Source organism: Atractosteus spatula, chromosome 5 (genome assembly GCF_055471065.1).
Source record: "Atractosteus spatula isolate fAtrSpa1 chromosome 5, fAtrSpa1.hap1, whole genome shotgun sequence".
Taxonomy (NCBI): Eukaryota; Metazoa; Chordata; class Actinopteri; order Semionotiformes; family Lepisosteidae; genus Atractosteus; species Atractosteus spatula.
In genome coordinates, this window is record NC_142710.1 from 48555110 (window position 1) to 48578173 (window position 23064).

The 23064-nt window shown below is 39.0% G+C and overlaps 1 protein-coding gene across 1 annotated transcript in view; it reads right to left on the reverse strand.

The window, feature by feature from the left end:
- Positions 1–22678, reverse strand: part of lrig1 (leucine-rich repeats and immunoglobulin-like domains 1) — a 55517-nt gene extending 32839 nt beyond the window's left edge. The window contains exon 1 of the mRNA XM_088916121.1: positions 21588–22678. Within this exon, the coding sequence (XP_088772247.1) occupies positions 21588–21790 (203 nt within the window). The 5' untranslated portion in view covers positions 21791–22678. The remainder of the gene's footprint in view (positions 1–21587) is intronic.
- Between the last annotated feature and the right edge of the window lie 386 nt (positions 22679–23064).

A 23064-nucleotide genomic window follows, 5' to 3' on the forward strand; every position in this document is an offset into this window, starting at 1 on the left:
GGAGTAAAAGCCAAAAAAGGACAATTTTTAGCTATGTCAAATGTTGATTCACTAATCCAAATTTGAGTTGTACAAACCTTTTATAGGTTAAAAGGAAAATTGGCTAAGCATGAACAAAATTTAAAAATAAAAGAAGTCACTCCAAGATCCACACTATAGAGATTCGATTCAACTGCAAATTGCAAAACTGTGAGCATGCTTGTGTACGACTGTTCTTAATACAATCAAGAATACCGAGTGTAGCTATAAAATATACCTTTTTTAAAAACATACAAACAAGGTTCCTGTTTGACGTGCGTCCCCAGTAAAAGTCCAGTTCTAGATTTCTAAAGGACCCAGGGGAATGGCAAATCAATATACTGCCTGCAGCATGTATCTATTTCACTGTAAGCTCAAAGACATTCATCTATATAAAAGTCAAACTGCAGTTTAGACTAACAGTGCATTTAACAGCCAAGTCTATATTCATACTGTAACTGGAATTAAAGTGCAATTTGTCCAGAGATTATGTTACTACAAGGATAAAGGATTCTACCACACACTACACTCAGGCTACAATAGAGAGGTTTCTCTCCAGTGAGTGCAGGAGATCTGAGTAAGCAGTATTGAATATCTGGCAAACACGCACATGCTATTTTACAGTGCTTTTTCTAGCAGCATTCCTTGACATTTTTTAAAAGCAGCTGTTTTCCTGCTAGCAGTGTGAACAGGTTGGCATAGTATAAAATAAAGGCTTGAACACCTTTAAAGAACTCTGTAGTGTATTAACAACCACTAAATGCTGCATTATAATCTCTACATTGGAGGACACACAAACTGAAAATGAAGGAAACAATCTGATTGTTCAGAAGAGATAAGACCATGAGCGACCTTTATTCTGTTTCTTATCATCTATAATTAGATCTGTCAGATTCAGGAAATACCCTGAGTATTTTGTATTAGAGAGCCTGTTGAGTATTGTGCTATAGCAAGCGGGTGTCTGATCAATGCTTTCATGGAATAGGCTATAACTTGCTTTGACAAACATGTTGATGTTGGTCTTATCTGAATTGTACTTATGACTGTAGTAGATTATATTTGTACAACTATATTATTGAATAAGACTCTGAAGTATAGGCCTAAGGGCACATCACAAGCTCATCTCTGAAATCCTTCTTTTAAATCCGACACAGTGCCTTTTGTTTTCAATGGAAATCTTCTTCGGTTCATAATTTGTAAAGCCAATGTTATTGGCATCAAATTCCACTGTCCACATCCAACTACAAACAAAGGAGACCTTGCTTGAATTCCGATTTCTGTCTGATGTATAGCCTGTATCTTACCATTAGAAAGCAACTTTTTAATTCATTCTAAAAAGAAAAAACACTGCATGTTTTGATTTGGCCTTGATAGAACATGCATCGAGCACCTTCAACCCTGACCCTTCGGTATGAGCTAAACAAGGGACACCAGACAGGGGAGTTCATGTATCACCTGGCCCGTACCTGTCATTAGACACTTTGTCATCCATTGTCATAACACAGCTTTTGCCCCGTTCACAAACAAAGACGGCTCACAACCTCTTTACACAGCAGGCCTGCTGGAGAAATGCTTCCACCTACCCTGTCGAAAGATGCCTGCTTGTTCCCAGGTCTAGTGAGCGTGCCCTACTTGATACACTACATTCCTCCCCCAGACCGGAGGGAGCAGGATTAGGCCTCTGGGCTTCAGCAGCACAAATGAAGTCTGTTTTCCAGCAAAATTCACACAACTGGCACAGCACGATCACCAAGCCAAACCTCCAGCGATGTAAACAGACTAATACACCACATTGAACTACCTTTGTGGTAGAAGGATAAAAGCTTGGAAACACTAAGCCCTTTTCATACCACCATGTACAAATTAAAAAAAGAGGGAGTGAGCTTAGACATGGCAGAACCATGAACACAAATGAAGATTTTTTTTTATTAGCGCTACTTGTTTTTCAAAAGGCAAGAACTGAAATATTGAATAATATAGGGTAATATGCCGATTATGCAAGCTTTTGTGGATGCAGCCTAACTCTATTAGCAAAAAGAAACCAACAAAGAAAAACAAAAAAGTTCCAAATGGATTTTGCTAGCGATTCAGCGCAGTGCCTCAATAAATCATTGTGGCTTCAATCCCTCTCCCCCTTTAATATCATTCAGACTCCACACAGAAAAGGGAGTGCTTTAACAAACCTGCCTGTATAGTACAGAAATAGACCCGTAATGTAATACAGTTACAGGCATGCCCTAGATTCCTGAATGCTAGACTTGAATGACAGTAAAAGGCATGCTGGAGAGCAATGGAAATGTGCAAAAATCTGTCAAGCACTAAAAAAACCCCCGCACTTTCAGCACAATTGCCTATGATGTGCCAGTTATCAGCACGTCCCTGTGGTTTCATGGTCTAGCTACACACCTTTATAATCTAGTCTGCCTGAGTAATAAGTATGAAAAGGATTCTGGAGTATTTTTTTAAGTTGCAGCAAAGCTCAGAAAGTTACAGATGGAACAAAAAAGTAACTGGGTTGTCATGATTCTGTCTTTTTTAGTCTTAATAGCACTGAAGGAGTTTCAGAACTGTCCCTGTCTTTTAACTCGCCATATCCTGGGTACGATTACAGCAGAGTGTTTAAAGTGATGTGCAAGTTCAGTGATGGAAAACAACAGACGTTTGCAGACGCTTAATTTTGATTTTCACTTTCGGTGTCGGTATTGTCCAAAGCTGAGCTGTGGCGGCCTTGTTTGCCTTTTTGGAAGTGTTCTTGTAAACAAAAGGTAAAATTGCATTGTTTGGGGACTGGAAAGCACTACTTCAATCAAACGTAGATCATATAGAAACAACAGAGTGTGATATGATTCCATCCACAGAAACATTTGGCAGCCTTTTGATCAATGATTTATCTAATTTAATTACATATCTAAAAAATAAACTCCATTTCTAGAAAACATCATCAAGCTACTTTTTATAAATTTTGTGTGTATTAATTTAAGCCAGTCAAGACAAACCATAAGATGAGGCTAGTCTGACAGTTTGAAAGGCACCTCTCTGCTGTTCCACACAAACCACTTACTGACTGCTACTTAAATATATCAAGAGTCTTTCAAATTAAATTACTTAATGAGCACATCTAATGCTCAACAAATCTGTAATCAGAAAACTTTAAATCAACATCACTTCTTTTAAACATAAGTCAGAACATTCTAGAAAGCTGGCTGTATACACTTATTTATTAGTACAATAAGTTGTACAGTTTGTGGAGGAGAGCAGGGGGAGGGAAAGGGCAAGGTGATGAGAGCCACCAATTTGAACATTTCTCTGTACAAGACAAGATAATAGTAGTCCTGAAGATTCCCTGGAGCTACTGACAAAATGCTTCATTATAATCACACGCTCCTCAGTTACAACACCATTGTACAAGCAGATAAGAAAATTGCAGTCCCTGGTCAGAGGAGAGAATTACTCAATTACACCAAAGAAAAGTGAAAATCTCGTCTTTTGGGATTTTAAAACACTGGAAATTTGATGAAGACGGACACCACAACAGACGAATTTTCACCACTACTACTGCCTTCTGCTAACAAAACACCTGAATGTCTAATTGCATTTGGGTTATTTGCAATTCTGCAAAATTGAACAGAAGTGTAAAATTTAGAAACATGCTGACCAGAAAAATTGTTCTTCAGGGAGCTACAGTACTTTAAACTCAGCAGCACACATATACATACATTTCAAATTTGTAACTTTTCAAAGGAAGGGCCCATTGCTATCTCAATTTCGGTTTTGGAATCTGTTCCCCGGTGTATTTTTAAAAGCCTTGAAAAGTGCCCTCTATGTTACACATCTGCGTCTACATTATAACCTCTGTGGGAGTTCCTACAGACATTAAACAATAAGGACTAAATAACAGATAGCCCCCTGGATGACTGGTAAACTTTTCAGCACCTTTAACAAAAATACTTCTCCACTTTTCACAGCAGTGGCATCTTGGGTGCCATAAATGTCATGATCTGACTAGTCTCTACGGAAAAGCCCATATTTTTAGATGACCAGGTATGGTAACAGCTTCCCTGAATCCCACTGCTGTCAGAAAGTAATTAATACCCCGCAAATAAAAAAAAAACTAAATCATTACACCCTAGATAAACCTGTCTGTGCCAATGTCCAACATAGAAGAGGCCACTTATAAAAAGACTTGGGTGTTTATGTTGACACATTTGCATATTCTAGAAAAGCTAGATGTTATGTTACAATTGTACTAGTATGGCCTCATTTAAAATTCCATGCATAATTTTGGTCACCACCACTTTATAGAAAAGATACTGCTACTGTGGAATTCAAATATAGCAACCAGATGCATTCTGGGGCTTAAAGGAATGTCCTACAGTAACAAATTGAAAGAACAGAACTTTTATAGTCTTGAACAGGGAAGATTATGAATGGACCTGACACAGGCATTCCAAACCTTCAAAGGCACTGACAAAGCTGATCCAGGGGACTTCCTCCTGAGTGAACAGTGAAACGCAAGGCAGGAGACACAAGTGGAAACTACGTGAAAGTGCTTTTAAAACTGAAAAGAGCAGGGATGTCTTTCCATAAACGGTTGTGGGAGAATGGAACAAGCTATCCAGGGATATCTTTTGAACCTGATACCATGGCTTCTTGAAAGAAACAACTGGATGAGACCCTTGGATTGATTAATTACTCACTACCAAAGGGGTTAGACGGACTGAATGGCCTCTACTCATCTTCCCTGATACCGCAACTCATGTTAGGAGCACCTTGTTTACATTTGACCCTTTTTTTTTTGCATTAAACGGGTAGGACCACAGTAAGCAGGAGAGGAAGCAGACAGGGCAAGGGGAAGTGAGTTGTCACCCAGGTAATAGCAACAACGGTGGAAAGCATTCACCACTGGGTAAAGGCATACATACATCCGAAGGCAGTTGACTCGGTCGCCTGTGCCAAAATACAAACCCACCACTGGATGTTTCCCCTCATTTGTTAGAACATCCCTTCTTCTACCAGCAGAAACACACCATCGAGTACAAGGTCTTGAATTTGGTGTTTTTTAAGAAGGTTTTGATTCGGAGGTGACTTCTGTTTTATGTTCTTGAAGATGTGCAACGACAGACTGAAAAACAGCTGTATGTCTTACTATACTGGTAGCCACTCAAAAAAACTTTAAATTGAAATGAATATAAAAACAATGTACACTGAGCCGGTCAGTAGAGTACATACCTGGATTTACTACCTGGGCAATGAAATAATGTTCTTGTTCTGAGTCCCCTAAAATATGCTAAGTGCTATGTAGTACTACTGGACAGAACAGTTTTCAGAGAGTGGAAAGAAGTGTACTTAAGCATTCAGAGCAAGAAAAATGAGAGAAAAAAACCTTCACTGGCTGTAAATAGAAATGCAGCCCTCATTTAGTCACAAACACAAACTGGTGCCAGCAGAGGTGATACAGGCTTATTAAACACACAGACTTTTTCTTTGAAAGTCTGCTTTATCAAAAAAGGAAGGAAAACTCCTCCTAGTTTTATATGAGCTTTGGTTTAACAATTGGGCTCATTAATATCCCTGGCAGTGCACCGGAAAACTAAAAGGAATGTTTACACAACTTTGATTTCTTCCCTTCAGGTTCATTTTCACAGTTAATCAGAGGATGCCCCACCTACTGCGTTGCATTTAACACTCACAATATGAGCTTGGAGAGTGATTATTACTAAGTTGTTGTTTTTTTTTGGTTTTCATTGTGTTTTATTTGTTTCCTCCACTATGGCGGTTTAGTATTATTTTAAAACTTGAATTTAGATTTTGCAAATTAATATATTAACCGCCACACTGGCGCAGCTGTTTTCTGATAATTGATCCTGATGGTGTATAGCCAGGTCCTTGATGGAAACAGCTGCAGGGGTAGAAAAGATCGAAAACACCCCTCCTTCTCAGAAAGCCACCAGTCAAGTCAAACAGAAATCACAGACAAACGACCAAGGGCATATCTCCAGCTCTGCAACTGAATTACAAATTGATTATTGAAATTTTGCTCACTTTAAAATTCCACTCTAAATTAGTGCTAACTCTGTGTGTGAGAGGGACTATACTATAATGTGGCAACTGATATTACACTCTCTTTTCAATTATTACCAAAAATTAAGGGGAGTCTTTGAATCACACACTGCCTCAAAGATTTTAACCAGATAAACATCTACATACAAAAGAGTCAAAATTCACTAATGAATATTCATCCAATTTAAACTCCAAATTAAAAAGATAACAATAACAAGTGGCCTGTAATTCTAATAAACTATGCAGAAGTTACAAAGAAAAAACATAATTACAATGTTTTTGTGTTAGGTGTCGAATTGTTTCCCCCTCATTTGAAGAACCACCCTGTTTGCTTTGACATACCATGAAGTATAGACTATCTTCTTGTGTAAGGAAAAGCCAGATACGGCTGTTTGTGTAGGTGGTGCTTTGTGTGCTGCTATCTGGTTTGCATTGTAAATGCATCAGGGCTTGCTACTTCTCTCATCAGTTTGGCAGTGAGGCTCAGCAGGCTGGCACACTGCAGACTGTACTGTACTGCAGCGAGACATTCACATTAACTCCCCTTCAGGACACACTTACTTCTCCTCAATATACACATCTTCATACTTTTAAAGGAACAGGGAGGGACATGTTATCTATCGTATTCTGCCCATTCAAACTAACACGAATAATCAAACCCGGAGCTAAGAAATTAAATACTAAACTCTGAAGAGATATTTGACAAAAATATTAATCAAGGGCTGCTGCTCATTTTTAGGATATACATTTTTATTTTTCAAGAAAATTACAGATGAACTGAGGTGTGGCCTTGTGTGGTCTTTCAGCTCCTCTTTCCTCACTTGTCAAACAGATTTTGTGATCGATTCATGCATCCAGCAGCAAGCAAGATCTATACAGAGACTTGTTGTCCTGATCTGAATCTTGAGTGTTGACAGCCAACGAATGCCGACTTCTGAAAACACTGTGTCAGCCTTATCTTGAAAAGATAAAACCATGCCTTGGAAAGCAAAAAATAGTTTTTTTTATTTGGGCTCCTTTTTTTGCCAAAATTACGAAATAAGCCATGGAATTCATGAGTGCATCTGTGATTTCAAAAAGAAGTTTAACTTAGGTCTCCAGCCAAAACTTAATGTCATTATAAGTAACTGAAAACAGTATCTATTATGCTACTGTACTTAATATAGTCTTTAATTTTGTCTATTCTTATCATTATGACTCAGGTATTTGGATAGCTATCCTTGGAAGAAAAACAAAACTATGAGACATGGCCTAAGTGCTATACTAGATGCTCTGGCTAATTCATAGTCCAATTCTTCAATATACAGCTGAAAAGAGATTTTCATACTATGCATGCTTGTTTGAATGGATGATGCTAGATAATAAACATTTTATATAGCACCTTTAATGTTGGCTTCTCATAGTGCTTAAGATATCAAACTGCACTTTCAAAAAAAACTTTTACATTTTATGTGCCTGTGTAAAATATCAGCACTGATCCAACAATTAAGTCTAAACTCAGTTCTTGTAGAACAAACAGGTGAACTATATAAACAAGACTATTGCAAAGGATCTATTCAGCATACAACAAATATACTATGGAAATTGATTTTCATCAAGTACAAATAACTCTAAGGTATTTCATTTAAATATCCTGCTACAACATGTACAAAAGGGTGGCAAATTGAGGTTTCTGAGAACCACTGCTTTCAAATGTTCATTTCGAAAACTTCACAAGGCAAAGATATGTTATCACCAGAAGCGCAAATGACTTGTACAGTATTTGAATATTCATCTGCTATTGAGAACACCTGCGCATTGCAGAAAAATACAATGTGTTCATTCCCAGCAACAGATAAGCACAGTTCTGAGTAAGAAATGTTTCGACACTGTGGAACGGTCTTCATGAAACATTTATAATATTCCAACTAGGAATCCCATTGGCAAGACCTCTATAAGCTAAGATGACTTACATAATGTGGGTACTAATCCAATTGGTCAATAATTCACTTACGGTCAATTACGGGAATCATTTATTTAAACAGAGAGGCAGACTGCATAACAGGAACAGTTCCTTACCAAAATCAGGGACAACCATTTGAAAGTTAAGAGTTTAAACTGTTTTTAATAACACATAATGCCTGCAGACCTAGATATAAATATGAAGCTCTTCTGTCATTATACACATGCAGTGCAGTAAGGAACAAGCTGCAGCTAGCATCAAACAAAAACAGTCCAATAACACAAAAAAGCGACACTGTTTTCTGCATTTCTGCCATTGAAGAACCCACCACACTCCAGCTATGAAGGAGCCTTTCAGCTTGAGCTGGGATTTCCATGATGACCTTCTCACGGATCGTTGACACAATCCCACACAGTCAGTGACCCGTGAGTTTTTCTCCGTCAGAAGAAGGCCACATGGTCCTAATTCAACATGTTAGGCTTCAGAGAGGCCTGGTGCTCTCCCCATGTCTCTGCTTCAACCCGCCCCCATTCCCAAACAGCAACACGGACAGACGTCAGGCACTTCACACCTCCCTACTGTAAACCCATCCAGGGCAATTACTTTCTCTCTGCAGCGATGGATTAGCCTGCTGTACAAATTTTAAGTTAATTTATAGGCAGCAGTCCCTCACTCCTGCAGGAGGCCAGCTGGCCCCTAGGGCAGTAAGAGGGCTGGGGGAGTTTTCAAACAGCTGAAACGGACGAAGACTTTCAAAACATAGACTTTCACTTACCTTCACCAAAAAAAAAAAACACACTGAAAACTCAGTTTATTTACACTCCTTTTGATCTTGTTAAATGAAAAAGAATTCCTTAGAACACAGCCAAATTAAGAACTGAGAGGAATGTTTTAGAAACTAGTTATAATATCTATATTTATCTGCTCTAATAAAAAAACAATGTGATAACAAAGATGTTAATTACAACAGATGAAATACACTTAATCCACTTCAGATGCTCATAAAAAGAAAAATACAGTAAAACGGGTGACGATATATATTTCGGTCAAATAGCGCACATTTTAAATTCTCGGCTTCTGAGAAAACGAAACAAAAATTATATAACTCCAATTTTCCATAGTCAATGCATGTACTGTAATGGGACTCTGAAAAGTAGTTTGAACAGTCAATACAACAGTGATAAGAAGGTAAAACAGAGATATCTTATGAACTCAGAGGAGAGGTTGAGAAAACTGGAACAAGTAACAAGCAGCCAATTGGATCTTTGTATCGAATTCTGTGTGGAGTTTGTATGTTCTCTCCATGTTTATGTGGGTTTCCTCTGGGAGCTCTGCATAGTGGTAGTTTAATTGAAAATTAGGAAAACTGGCCCTGGTGTGAGTGTGTGCATGGTTGTGTCTGTTTGTGTGCTGTCTGAAGTCCTTTCATATCATTTAGCAAATCCAAGATCAGCAGACTTTATGTATCCATCATTCAGACCACTCAAGACTCACATAAGACAGATTCTCCTGGAATCAGCAGTTACAGGGCCAGCTTAGAACACATAGGGATACACAGTTTCAGTTCTGCTGTTTAGTACAGGTTAGATCATTCCAGCTTTAAGATGAAATGCTTCAAAATACATTAACATTTTCACCTTGATAATTACTTTCAAGATCATTCAGATGAAAGAGCCCCTAATCAAACATAAATGTAAAAGAGCTTTGCACACATCTACAGAAGGAAGAGGAGGCTTTTGTATCATAAATACCTAGACAGCAGAAATCAGATATGGTTTGACTCTAGAGTCAGCCAACAGACTCATGCTGCAAGCTATTTTTTTAAAATATTTGGATTCACCAATTCGGAATCGGGAACAGCTTATGACTCAGCTGTACGGCCACAACCCCAGTATGACACAGGGAGAATGAAAACCATTGGACTCTGACAAATCCACCTGTCAAAATCATTCACTTTTTTTTAGAAATACTGCTGTCTCCAAAGTGCCTTACAGGAGAGAAAGCACAAACTGGATCATCTCTCGCTGATGTCACTGCAAGCTTGCAGAAGTCCAGAAGTTCCCAGGAGTCACTCTTGTGCCAAAACGCAAGAACATACACTCACTTAAGCCTTCCTAACATCAGTGGTGTGCCTCAGATTCAGGAACCCTTGTCACATAACCCAGCCTCAGGCTGGCAATACCCCGTACTATAGGTTTCATCCCATACACTTAATATGAGGACTCATCGGCCAAACTACTCAGGGGACCCATTGGAAGCTTTGGATCCCTGAGAGACATGACTGTTCATATTTATGCCAGCTACAGACGATGAAATGACAAAAAAAGACACTGGATCGTTCAACTGCTGAGACAGCCGATATTGCTCATTTCTTAGAAATGTGTCTATGTGACATTTAAGACCCTGTTACCAGTATTAGAGCATGCATCACTACATATTCCCCCAATCTCCTGGTGGGTGGGCCCAAGGTTCTGTTCTGGATGATCACTCTGGCAGCAACACGGTGCCCCACTCAGAGGAGGGTGGACAGGAGCCAATAACAGGAGTGTGAACTTTGCTCTTTGAAAGTGTGAAGTGATGTCAGCAATAGAGCTTTATGGCACAGGTGAAAGACAGTGGCCGACTCTAATACTCCTCATTGGAAAGGGCAATAAAATAGTCAAAGAATAACCTGCTGTTAGAAGAATCACTCTGCTAAGATAACTCAGTCTGTGTCAATAGGAGAAAGGTGGAAACAGTTTTTCTTTCTGTAAAATAGCATTTTTATAGCTCAGCAGTAGCTTGGCAATGTTGCGAAGGTCAGGAAATGCAGAAAAAATACCATAGTTTCCAAATAAACAGTATTTAGTGCCAGCTGTACTGGAGCACTGATATGAAACACGCTTCTTTTAGAGCTGTGATGAAGCTTCAGCAAAAACAAAATCTGAGAACAGAAAACAATAAAAGCTTTGAAAGCAGTTCAGACAAGACAGAAGAGGCAGTAAGACTCAAGACAGAGGCATGATAAAATGCACTCATAATTCATCTGAAAACAGGCAAAAAGATTAGAAGGTTCTAGCAATTGTTTTCTGAGGCACAAAGTATAACATCTCCATGTGCCATGTGCCTGGCTGACCTTTGAAATCCATTCCTGAATCTTTGTATAAATGCACAGTCCAACATGAGGGCCGAAAGGTTTTCACAAGCCTGAGGCACAACACAAACTGCAGCTCCAAAAGGCTGGCTGAGAACCGGGAGACGATGGTGGGGGGGAGGTTTTGTGCATTTGAGATTTTGAATTTCAAAAGGAACTTGCCAAGCTCGCCTTAGGACCGTCAGTTGCCATCGGAGAAATATTACCCAGGAAAAAAAAAAGAGACTTTTTAAAAGCCTACACTCTTCAGAAAATCTATAACACTGGACATACCTCTGAAAAAAAAACACAGCCAAACAGATCAGGGACAAGCCATGGCTTACAAACATTCAGGATCAAAATAAAAGCATAAGAAAAATCTTTATAATAATGAACACCTTTTCTGAAAACTGTGTTTGTAATTCTGAGCTTTCACTTAAGGAAAAAAGTGAGGTCACCAGTGAAACAAAGACAAATAATCTTGGAACCAATTCTAAAACTAAACTAGTATCAATGCAATGGTATTAAAAAAACACTGTCCATTAATGCTGTTCATCTTCCTGTATCCTGAAAAAAAGAAGAAAGAAAACAACGTTTAGGCCGTAGAGCCTAAGGCTCCACGGCCGAAACGTTGTGTTTTCTTTCTTCTTTTTTTCAGCATGGAATAAACCTTTTATTTGTTCCTTTGCAGCCTACGCATGCTGACGCAGCTACCCACCTGAACTACCATCTTCCTGTATGCACATCACACCTTTTACATTGCTAATCATCGTGGCCAAAAATTGACGGTCAGGAGCATAGTTAAATGTAATGTAAACTTCTGAAATGCAAAAAAATGTAAAAGCACTGATTTCAGGCTTCGACGTTATGTTCTTCAGCCACAAAACTGCCAGTCCTGGATCGCTTTCCTCTCACTGTTGCACTCCACTGTACCTCTCTGGGTCTTTTTTTATGTTTTTCTAATGTCTTTTCCAGATCTCCAAACTGTTACCAGATGTAGAGAACTCACAGATGATTCATCTATCATGACCACTTTGTAGACACCCGCTAAAAAAAAAGTAAAAGAAAAAGTACTTGGTATCACCCCCACCCCCCCCCCCTCCAAACACACACAACACTTGAGATCGCCTCGTTCTAAACTTGGTTGCTGAAAAAAAAAAAAATCTGGTTTGTTTTCAATTATACTCGAAATTCCTCTAACAATAACACTGCAGCGTCTGGCACCAGCACGTTCAGTTTCAATTTTTTTTCCGTACAGTATTTAGCTCAGAGAAAAGGAGACGTGTAAAAATAGCCGTTGTCAGCTCTTTTAAATAATATGCAAAGGAAAGATGGTACAAGCTCAATTTAATGATGTGTAGTTCATGCGAGCTTTAAAAAACAGCCATCACGTAGAGGAAAGATTCGACCGCTTACCATGAAATAAGGACTAACTAACATAGGCTAAGAAAATGTGTAGCATGGCAAGTTAAGAACTCACCAAGTGTTCCTCAAGAGACAGTCAAAATAATAATAATCATCATAATATTTAAACATTTTATATAGCACCTTTAAAGGTGGCTTCTCAAAAGCGCTTTACAGAATGAAAATAATTTAAATTTACTTTAATATGACAAGGAATTCAGAAGATACACAGTTGCGTTGTTAATGAGAACTTTAAGTTTGAGGTCTGGGTAACTGGGTAAGGCTGTGTCATAAAATAATTTAAAATGCAGAATTTCAAGAAGTAGCCTATATTCCTAAATCCTTGATACAGTCTATACTCATGCAGAATTTTCCTGCAGCTGCAATCATTTCATTTCATAAGGAATAGCCCAATACTTCATGTGCTAGGTGTCTTTTTTTGAGGGGTGGGCACCTATATTTATGACACATCTTTAAGAATAGAATATGAACAAATATTTCTGGGGGCGGGGCAGCACCTTTCTATCAAGGTCACGACAACTTGAAGGGAAATCACCCAGCTTTGTAAAAAGACAGCAAAAAACACTCAAAAGACAACTGAGGGGTGGACATACAAATTAAATCTTCAGAACGCTTATCCCAAAAGCAAAAACCAAAGTTGCAGGCTGGTAGAAATACCAACTGTAATATCTGGGAAGAAACATCATTTGCTCCCACGTGATTACAGCTCCACTTCCAAAGTGTGTCCCCAAAAAACCACAAACAGCTTCAATATATACCATTCAGTTGTTAATGTTTCGTGGAGCACTGCCATCTTTCAGCCTCTAAGATTTACATCACTTCTCAGAAAAGAGACTTGAAACAAAAAAAAAAGTACACTCCCAGAATTCAAGCAGAATGCGGCTCATTGAATTGCTTAATGCTCTAAATTCAGGCTAATCTGTAATGGCCCGAATTACATTACAGTATATTCGAAATTATATTTGTAATGCAGTGGTGTTCATAAACTTGACTACCTCAAAAGCGGTCTAAAAGACAAGGCAATTACTGCGTTTTTTACAGTGAACAGCACCTACATTTCTCCACTCTCTTTTCTGAGAGATATTCCTCAACAAGATTAGCACCTCTTCAGCCTCCAGAGTCTGCTCCCTAAAAAAACGTCAACGCCACCTTGCATTCACCTTCTCTGCACAAATTGTGCACGAAGCAGAAAAAAAGATTATTCAATGAGACAGCGTGAAAACACCTGAGACGTAGCAGACCACAATTGTTAAGTCGCGTCCTCTGTATGGCTGGGTACGTAGTGAGAGAGAAACGAGGCCCACAGCGAATTCAGTTATTGCTTCCTATTGCACCACACCATAAACAAACCCCGTTCCTATGGGGGTGAAGGCTCATTCCCCTGTTCCCCGCCTAAGGCAAACACCGCCCTTGGACAGACACCAGCCTCCTCCGACAGCAGAAAGACACAGTCCAGACTTTTTCATTCCGTACAACTTAACTGGAAACATCATAATGTCGGAGGCTGTGGGGCGCGCTTCTAAACCACTAGTCAGCCTATTCAGGAAACCCATTAAGGAAATGCTTTGGACTGATGGGATGGATCCAGCTTCCTCGTTCCACATCGTGATTTGCAAAGAGTGCGGAATGCACCTGGCTCTGCCGCTTTTCATACAGTCATGCACTGTTAAGGCTGAAGGGAAAAAAAAAAACACTGTCTTGTAAGTTTATGATGAAATCCCTCAGAGTTTCAAAAAATTCTCCCTGTGCAGGCACTCCTGATGTCTCTTTACACGCCATGAACAAGTCAGCAATTCTGAAAATGATTCTCTAGCTCGGCAACAGCCAACTCTGAACTCAGAAAGCCTCAGGATCTCCAGGGTTCTGTGCTATCCAGCTCTTGAAAAAAAATTTAATAATTCAGTTATTGGGCTCAATTGGTCAAAGCATTAGGGATTTTTATAAGTGCGTTTTAACAAAAGATGATTCAGACACAGCCTTCCCAATGCAGATCTTTGTGACCCCAGCGTCTGGGAATATTTGTTCCAAATTGATTTTTCAATGGAGCATCAGTTTTAATTAATGTACCCATTAGGCCAGCTCTGGAAGGTTTTAATTTACCCGTAATAAAATCCAAAGCAATGTTTATGAGCATAAAATAAAATATTTAAATCAAACAAATTAAGAGTTCAACTATGGGTTCAACTAAGCTATTGAGAGTCTGGTGGAGGAAAAGAAACCAAATATTGCGTTCACGAAGACGAAGACTGCCTGCCCACAAACTGGGCTGCCTGTCCCCTCACCTATCAGACGTCACTTCCTGCTTTCTTCTTCATTTCTTCTGTATGGAGAACCATGATTCAAAAGCGTTTGAATTACAAAAGCTAGTTGATGACATTTCCATGAAGGACAGCTACCAGGGCCTGAAAACAACACATCACCGAGAAGGTTCTGGTTTGGCATTTGAGCTGACAAAGTTGTAACAAAATCACCACCAATGAGCATTTTTCTTGTTCTAAATTTATTCCATATTGATACTGGCAAGTAATACCAGCTAAAGCCAGGTACAGTAAAAATGCCACTCCAGCCGTTTCAGGACAGATGAAGGGTGAGGATCCGTAAGGACAGCCATATGTAGGATCCTGCATTGAAATACTGAACTTGTGATCAACAGCCACTTTGTGATTTCCTCGGTTTAATAATCTTCTGTCAGTTCAAGATCCTCAGAAGTTGGTGCTGTTCCACACAATGCAAATAACAATGATTGAACCACACTATATGGGCTATATCGGGCTTTAAAAAAGACGACACATTACAAACCAGTCACAGCCTACTTTAAGATAGTCAGCAGTACATGTGGTGACCTGTGTATCATTATAGAAAAGCACTATATAAGTGTAGGCAATTATTATTATTATTATTATGATGATGACATTGGTAGAAACAAGTTTGGGAATCACTGTTTTAAAAGAGGTAATAAATCTCAGCGTGTCCAAGTATATTTGAAAACACGATGGCTAAAAATCACCTGCAGTACTGCCACACAAATCAAACAATCAGAAAGCTTTATGTATAACTTACATATGGGGTCCTCATTGTACCTTATGTATGGAAAAAAGTTTATATTCCTCACGCACAGTGTGGAAAAACTACTAGATCTGAACAATGAAAAACTCAGAAACAAGTCTGTCGTATTCTTTTCCTTTGTTTTTGAAGAAGGATGGCTTTTACAATTTATAGTGTTTAATTGTGTGACAGCCAAGACCCACAGCTGTAGCGCTGTCATTTTCCTGAGGCACAATTTTTCAGCCACAGGACTGAAACGTTCTGAGTAAAACCAATCCCTGCACCTGTAATAAAACAAAAAAGAAATCCCCAGAAACAAATTACTACAACAATGAACAATGCTAAGTTTTTTTAGACTCTGCAATGGCTACACATACAAATATACTGTTTGTTTAAAACATGAATTCCAAGGCACACTTCCAACAGTACAGCAGTAAAGGCCTGTAAAACATCAGGGATCAGTTTGTTTCTAGTTGTGCATCACATGCATTGAGCTTGCGCCAAATCCAGGCTCCATGAAACGACTCTGACAGAAAGGCTGCCCAAATAAGCTACATGTTAGGATTTCAGATTTCACCTCTGAGCTCTTTGTGTGCTCTTCACAGCTCCACCATCACACAGAGCTCGAGCTACTGTAAGTGTCCACAAATTTTCTTCTCGTGCGGAAACCCCTGCAGGAAGAGTCAGGTTTCCCTGCACTGCCGTCTGTTGTTGTTATTGTAATTTCACTTTTGGATTCTGCCACTTCAATAGGCGGCCCTGCATTCAGACAAACAGTCCCCCTATTATTTGACTCCTGACACAAAGGCAAGAACTCTGGCAGTTTCATACTGTCCCTTTTTGGTCACAGCAGCACATGCAAGCTGTGAAAACGAAGGACAGCGGGGATGATATTTGGACAACTGGAAGGCATTAAGGGTTGATTTTTCACACAGGCCGTGTCTGCATGGTTACCTAGGAAACTCTTTTCCTCCCTGAAGTAAAATACTGCTGAGGAGCACCTTAACAACCCCCCCCCCCCCCCCAACTTTGCTACTGTTAAAGCAGTTGACACACAAGTTACGAGTTATCTGCAGATAGGAAGGCTTGTCCTCGACACCCTTTCAACAAAACTAAGGACCACACTCAAATGGAAGTTACAACTGACATCAATAAAAAAAAAACTTTAAACTGGAAATTAGATGAACTAATAGATGCTAGAGCAACTGTTTACTTCCCATGATCAAGGAAAGCATTTTTCCTTTTTTATCCTTTCGCTTTTAATTAGATTGCATTTCAGTTTGGAGAAAACATAGTGGCTAGAGTGATTTTTACAATAGATAAACTTTGCTTTAATAGAAAAATGCCTCTCTCCTATATTTATATAAAGTGTGTAAAATCTGTTTTTAAAATAAATCCCTTCTCTCATTAGTTAATAAACATGACAAATATTATAAATGGTATGCAACTTTATTACAGATCAAAGTGTGATAATTAACATGATTCATTGCAAAATCTCCATTCAAAGAAAGTCTTGTTCCAAGCTTTACAGTTGTAGCATGAACTGCCACAAGCTCTGTGACATTCCCCCACTCTTCATTAGCCTGAATAACGCTATAATTCTTGTGCAGCAGTGTGTCAAAAGCATTTTATTCCTAAATATCTTGCACTTTACCACTTGGGGCATAAGTAGCGTGTAACATAATAATGCCACAGTATAAAACAAAACTCTGCTTTAAACAAATAATTATGCCATAACATTTGGCTGACGACCAACAAATCAAAAGAGCAGTACAGGGTCGATAAAGTCACTACATTTTCTTCCAGCTTAAGATTCATACAATTTTATGATAGGCCACTAAAAAGCAAAAAAGTCCATGGTGATCAAGTCTGGTCTCGGCCGATGCCAACAATCCACAGGCATTCAACTTAAAATAAATCACACATCTGCTCCAAATTGCTCTAAGTTGTCTTACAAACCTTTACAGGGTATAAAGTGAAGCTTAGAAAGCTCTTACGTTTTTCAAAAATGCTCCAGAAGGGGAATTCTGTGTACACAATGCAAATTGGGGTCCGTGCAAAGCAGCTCACTGTGAAAGCCACATTTGTTTTCATTGACACCAACCCTAAATGTCACATCAGCATCACCACAGAGGCTTCTGCTGCTAAACATAACAGGGACAGTTTATTCCCCTAATAAATCACTTGGCAGCAAACTTTAGGACTCCCAGAGGTGAGGAGGGAAACAGAGTTCCTGCACTGCAGGGCTGGGCAAAAAGAATGTTTATTAGTACTGTTTGTGTGTTTAAACAGCATTTAAATGAACTAATTAAAAATTCATTAAATTCAATTAGGGGAAAGTACATAGACATTCATTTAAAATATCAGGTCACCGAGGTGTCTGTATTAGTTTAATCAATTTGAATTGTGCTCAGTTAGCATTCTATTGGATCCAGACTCTTAATTTCTATTCAAAAGAACAAACAGGCCAATTCATTTTTTTTAGAATTATCCAAAGAGTGCATATACTGTGCACGAATAAAGATAGCAAAGCAAGACAAAAGTACCAACTTTTTTCAAAACCATGTCTGTAGCCTTTCCCAGGGGACCAGGGAACCCCCCCAAAATGCTGGGGTGTAAATTAAAAAGTAACTCAAGCATTACCATGAAGAAGACGGGGCAACTCGAGCCATTCAGACTCTTGACTTCTCCTCGACACAATGTGTGCTGTAAACTTTTCTATGTGGTCTTTTGAAGTGCCGAAACTAGAACGTAAAAATGCTAATGACTTGGTCTCAGTGACTAAGGGCTGTCTTCTCCTCTCTCCCCCTCACACTGAGCAAACTTCAGACCTTTGTTTTCCAAATCCAGACACAGTACCACATACGTCATACACCATACGTGTACAAAAAACACTTGGGTCTAATCAAATTAAAATGGTGGTTATAGAAAAAAAAATAGACCTCAGACTACTTAAAAGTCAGAGCCAGTAAAAACTGCCTCAAATGAGTGACACAAAATGACGGTATTCAGAAAAGTCAGGTTATATCAAAACCTTTGATTAATGACTATAAATAATGGCAGACAGGAACATTTCCTATATGACACACAGAGCCTTCCTGAGTGGAATCTGTTCAAACTGTTAGAGGAATAATTCATTGCTTTAAAAAAAACACATACAATCATACACTTATACTGTAAACAATAAAACTAAAAACAATATTGATACTAACTTCAGTGTTCAAACTTTCACAGTCATCAGTGCTCAAACTCAAGTAGTTGTAAGTTTGATGTGAACTGCAACCAAAGCATATGTTTTAAACTCACTCATGAACGTGCATGCAAAAGACAACTGACGGCCGACAACACAATACAAAATAAACTCCACAGAAACTTGTTTGCACCACATCCTTATGGAGAGTTATAACCAATAAAAACTTTTGAGTTAAACTAAAAACTAACTTCAGTTCTACTACCTTAGTTCAGACAAACATACCAGTTGGGAAAAGGCAAACAACAGCATAGCAAGTTTCAATAATAATCTGTTTTGAACCAAATAAAAAAGAACTCATAGCTGGTTCTCCAAAGCAAATGTGATTATTACCTGAATGCAGAATTGAACCATATCATTGATTCCTGCACTGAATCTTTGAGAAGACATATCTAGGATGGAAAGCTATTTTACCCAGCTTCACAAAAGTTCCTTTCCCCAAAATGCATTCACTAGCAGCAGCCTTTTTACACTGCCCATCTGAGGTCATATTTCTCTGTAGAAGTGTCTAATTCTTTTACCCTATATCCACAAAACCTGCTTAGTTAAAGTCTAAGAAACTAATGGAGAAAACTCTCTCCAGCACTTTGAATACATCAATACTTTACTGCTCACAAATTCCTTTTTCTAAACAGTTTTACTCCAGCACTTTGAAAGTCACATTCACAGTCACCTTTACCTTATTAGTGGGAAACTTTCTTCTTCAAACATAATACATATTACAACACCTAAATGGACAATGTCTGCAGAGAACATATAGCGTAGCACCAAAGAGCACTTCTTTCTGTAAAGTCATAGCAGGCTAAGTTGTTGGGGTCTTTTTGTTTCACAAAATCTTTGTTGCCAGACTAAATTTCCTCCAGGTCAATATGCACAGTGAAGCTGTTTTGTTAAAATATTTAAATAATTTCGATTTGTCTACATAGATACCAGCACACCTGTCATGCAAATGTAAAACAGCTTTGGGAACATCCCTGTTATCTGACATTGGTTGTTTAACCAACAAGCACCAAAAGTGTGTTGCTATGATTAGATCTGTTGTTGTGTCCAGGTATTATGACTGGCTTGTGATGGCATTTTGAGCCACAGCTGTATGACATGTGGGCTTTTTTCGACCTCAGCTCCTAAGAAACCCCAAAACTTTTTTAACTGTGCCAGCTGAAATAACCGACTCATCAAAGTTAAGGACTTAAAACTTCTGGACACTCCTTCGCATTCCCCTGCTGCGCCTGCCAGAGCAGGGAAAGGTTTAGAAAACCGTCTAAATGTAATGCTTTCTTCTGTAGACCTAATAGCACTAATGACAAATGTGCACCTCCGTCCTAGATATTCTAATAGCCGTTATGCATAGCCAATACATCTGCAAATAATTACCACAGTAAAGGTTTTTAAATCGGTTAAAACTTGGATTACAGTAGCTCAGGTAGAACGTACGCTACAACGTATGTTTATGTTATTAGACAATCTCGGAATTATACACTATTTTTAAACTACAATAATATTTATTTTCATAAGATTGGTTACTATGTACAATTTATGAAACCGTGTACAGAACCACTCCTCATGGCAAACCTGACTTTCTCCACCACCCGTCTCGTTTTAAAAAGTTAGTCTAGAGTGACTCTTGAACTTTAATAACAGCACAAAAGCTGTTTGGATAAAGATGAGAAACATGCCTTTAGCACATCTTGACTTTACAGTTTTCCCACAAGAAAACAGATGAATGGGATCAAAACTATAAAACGTTTCAGTCCTAAGAGTGAAGAGATTTTTTGCGTCAGTTGCCTAACTCCATGTACTGCTCTCATGAACATTGAATACTACAGCAAAATCGAATCCAACAGTCCAATGTCTATCTTAGCCATAAAACCCGTAGAAATTAAGTATCTAAATTCATGAATAAAGGTTTCGTTGGCATATTCATGTCAGAAAAGGCGTATTCTAAAATACAGTTTACGTTACAATTTTCTCAACTCTGCCATCAACACATACAGACTTCAGTGTAATTTCTTCAAAAGACGTTATCTCCGTTTATTTGACAATTAAGAAATTACAATGCACGGGCAGGTCTATCGGAGGATTTGGACTCTTCGCTGTTCTGAATGATGCTGAGAAGAGTCCTCTTATCTGCGGCCTCGTTTAACACGAATTTATAAGGTTGCGATACCAGTCCGCGGGTATTACTCTTTTCAAACAGATACACGTGTTTACTACACCTCATTTTTAATTCTGCAAACTAAACAAACCCATATTCCTACACGTCTCTGCTTATAATTCTGGTTTTAAAATTGTACTCTTTGACATAGAAAGTTAGCTTTTTAAAACAAATTTGCTACCAATATTTAAAGGTACTGTATCATTGACTTTATACAGCTGTTTAACAGAACTACGGACAACGCACGCACTGAATCGTTTTTTTTCTAAATTAAGTAAAATATTTGAAAGGAACAAAATATAATTTAATATACTTTTAAAACCGTTATTAATAAAGTCGAAAGCTGCAACTACAGTATTTACCTATTAATCTTTAGTACGTTCAATATTTGACCAGCTGCAATCCCCAATCTTTTTTTTCCATCTAAATGAATATCACATGGTGATTTTATCTTCGGCTAAAATATGTTCTAAATTATCGCTGTGCTCAGCTTTCATCTCGTACACCTCAACTTGTCAGATCTGCGATAGGGCCTTAAAAAGTTAATGGTCAGTCAATAACAGCGGTAACTGGTACTCACAGATAGACTGTATGGACAGGCAGATCTTGCGGGATATCCGTCAAACCAAGATTGCTGCAGTCTACCAGGTCATTGGTGCATGTACAATTCGAAGCACAGGGCAAATCAGTACTGAGCCCAAAGTGGACAGGGAGTTTCAGAAGAAAAATTAATTGCAAAAAATAATAAGGTAGCAATCCGATTTGTCCCAACGTGGCCGCCATTTTGTATCCAGTTTTTAATAGCACGGCGGCTGATTACTCCAGAAAGCACCGCAGATTGCTGATCTGATATCGCTGAATCAATAATGTACTTGGTTTATATGTTATTGCCCGTAAAATCTTGTTGGAAGGATCGACAATTGCATTTACATTGTGAAAACGGAAGACTGCCACAGCATGTACCCCTATAAGGGTAAAGTTACTTTTTTAAAAAAAAAACCTTGAAGTCCCCTTGTCGAGTTTTTTTTTGTCCGCCGGTGCCCTGTGTTACTGTATCAAAGGTGAATCACCATTAAACAAAACGATATAAGAAACTTGTCCAGCAGCCAAAACTAAATGCAAAGTTGCAAGCAGTTGTCCTTAAAAGGCTTAAAAAGAAGTGTCCTCAAAGCTCGCCGCTTGGTAAACTGGATCTTCGAATCTGAAGTCTTCTCCTTCAACGCGTGAGCTCGGACTGACGGATCCAAGAGATGTTCGCTAATTTACTAATATTTTACCTCCTAAATCATAATTCTGGAGCAGCAGCGGTATACTCAAGAATCAGTTATACTCCGCAGCCTGTCACTGAGGAACTTTCATTAGATTTTCCTTCGGACTTAGGTATAGTACTTCTCTTCTCTGACCCACTTGAAGTTGCGTAGTTCCACGAGTGTGAGAGTTTGGGGGCAGCGAAACTGCTCTGGGGAGGATTTCTCAGCTGCTGCAAAACAGAAGACCACCATAGTACGTGTCTCTTACACGAAGTGTGCAACACTGGCTGTTACCACACCACCGCCGCTTCCAGCAACTTTCACCAAGCAAATCACCTCAGTACCTCATCCTCACTCTGTAACTTTCTTACAGTGCTTATCAGCAGATGCGCCTTATCCCCCCAGAAAATCTCAGCAGTCCGATTATTACCAAATTCAGCTTTCCCCCTCCTACTGCAGATCGTATCCACTATAGGTCTCGTCTTTTCTTTTTTTTTTTCCTCCAAAGCGATTGCCCCAGTACCCACGTTGGATGCACCACAGCGTTGTGAAACCTCCCATTTGGATTTCCTATTGGCCGCTCAACTTTCAGGAACGTGTACGCTCGCAATCCCATTGGCTGTTCCGGGTTCCACGGGCGCCATAGCTTTTGAATGCAATTGAAAAGCTGTCACTCACCACTCCGAAACCCCGCCCCAGTTTCCCACCCGGGGTGTGAAACCGCGCCCCCTCCTTTCACTCGTCTTAAAGAGCCACCGTGCAGTTATGGACCCTTTTCATTATGTTAGTGAACTGTTGACCAGCTTT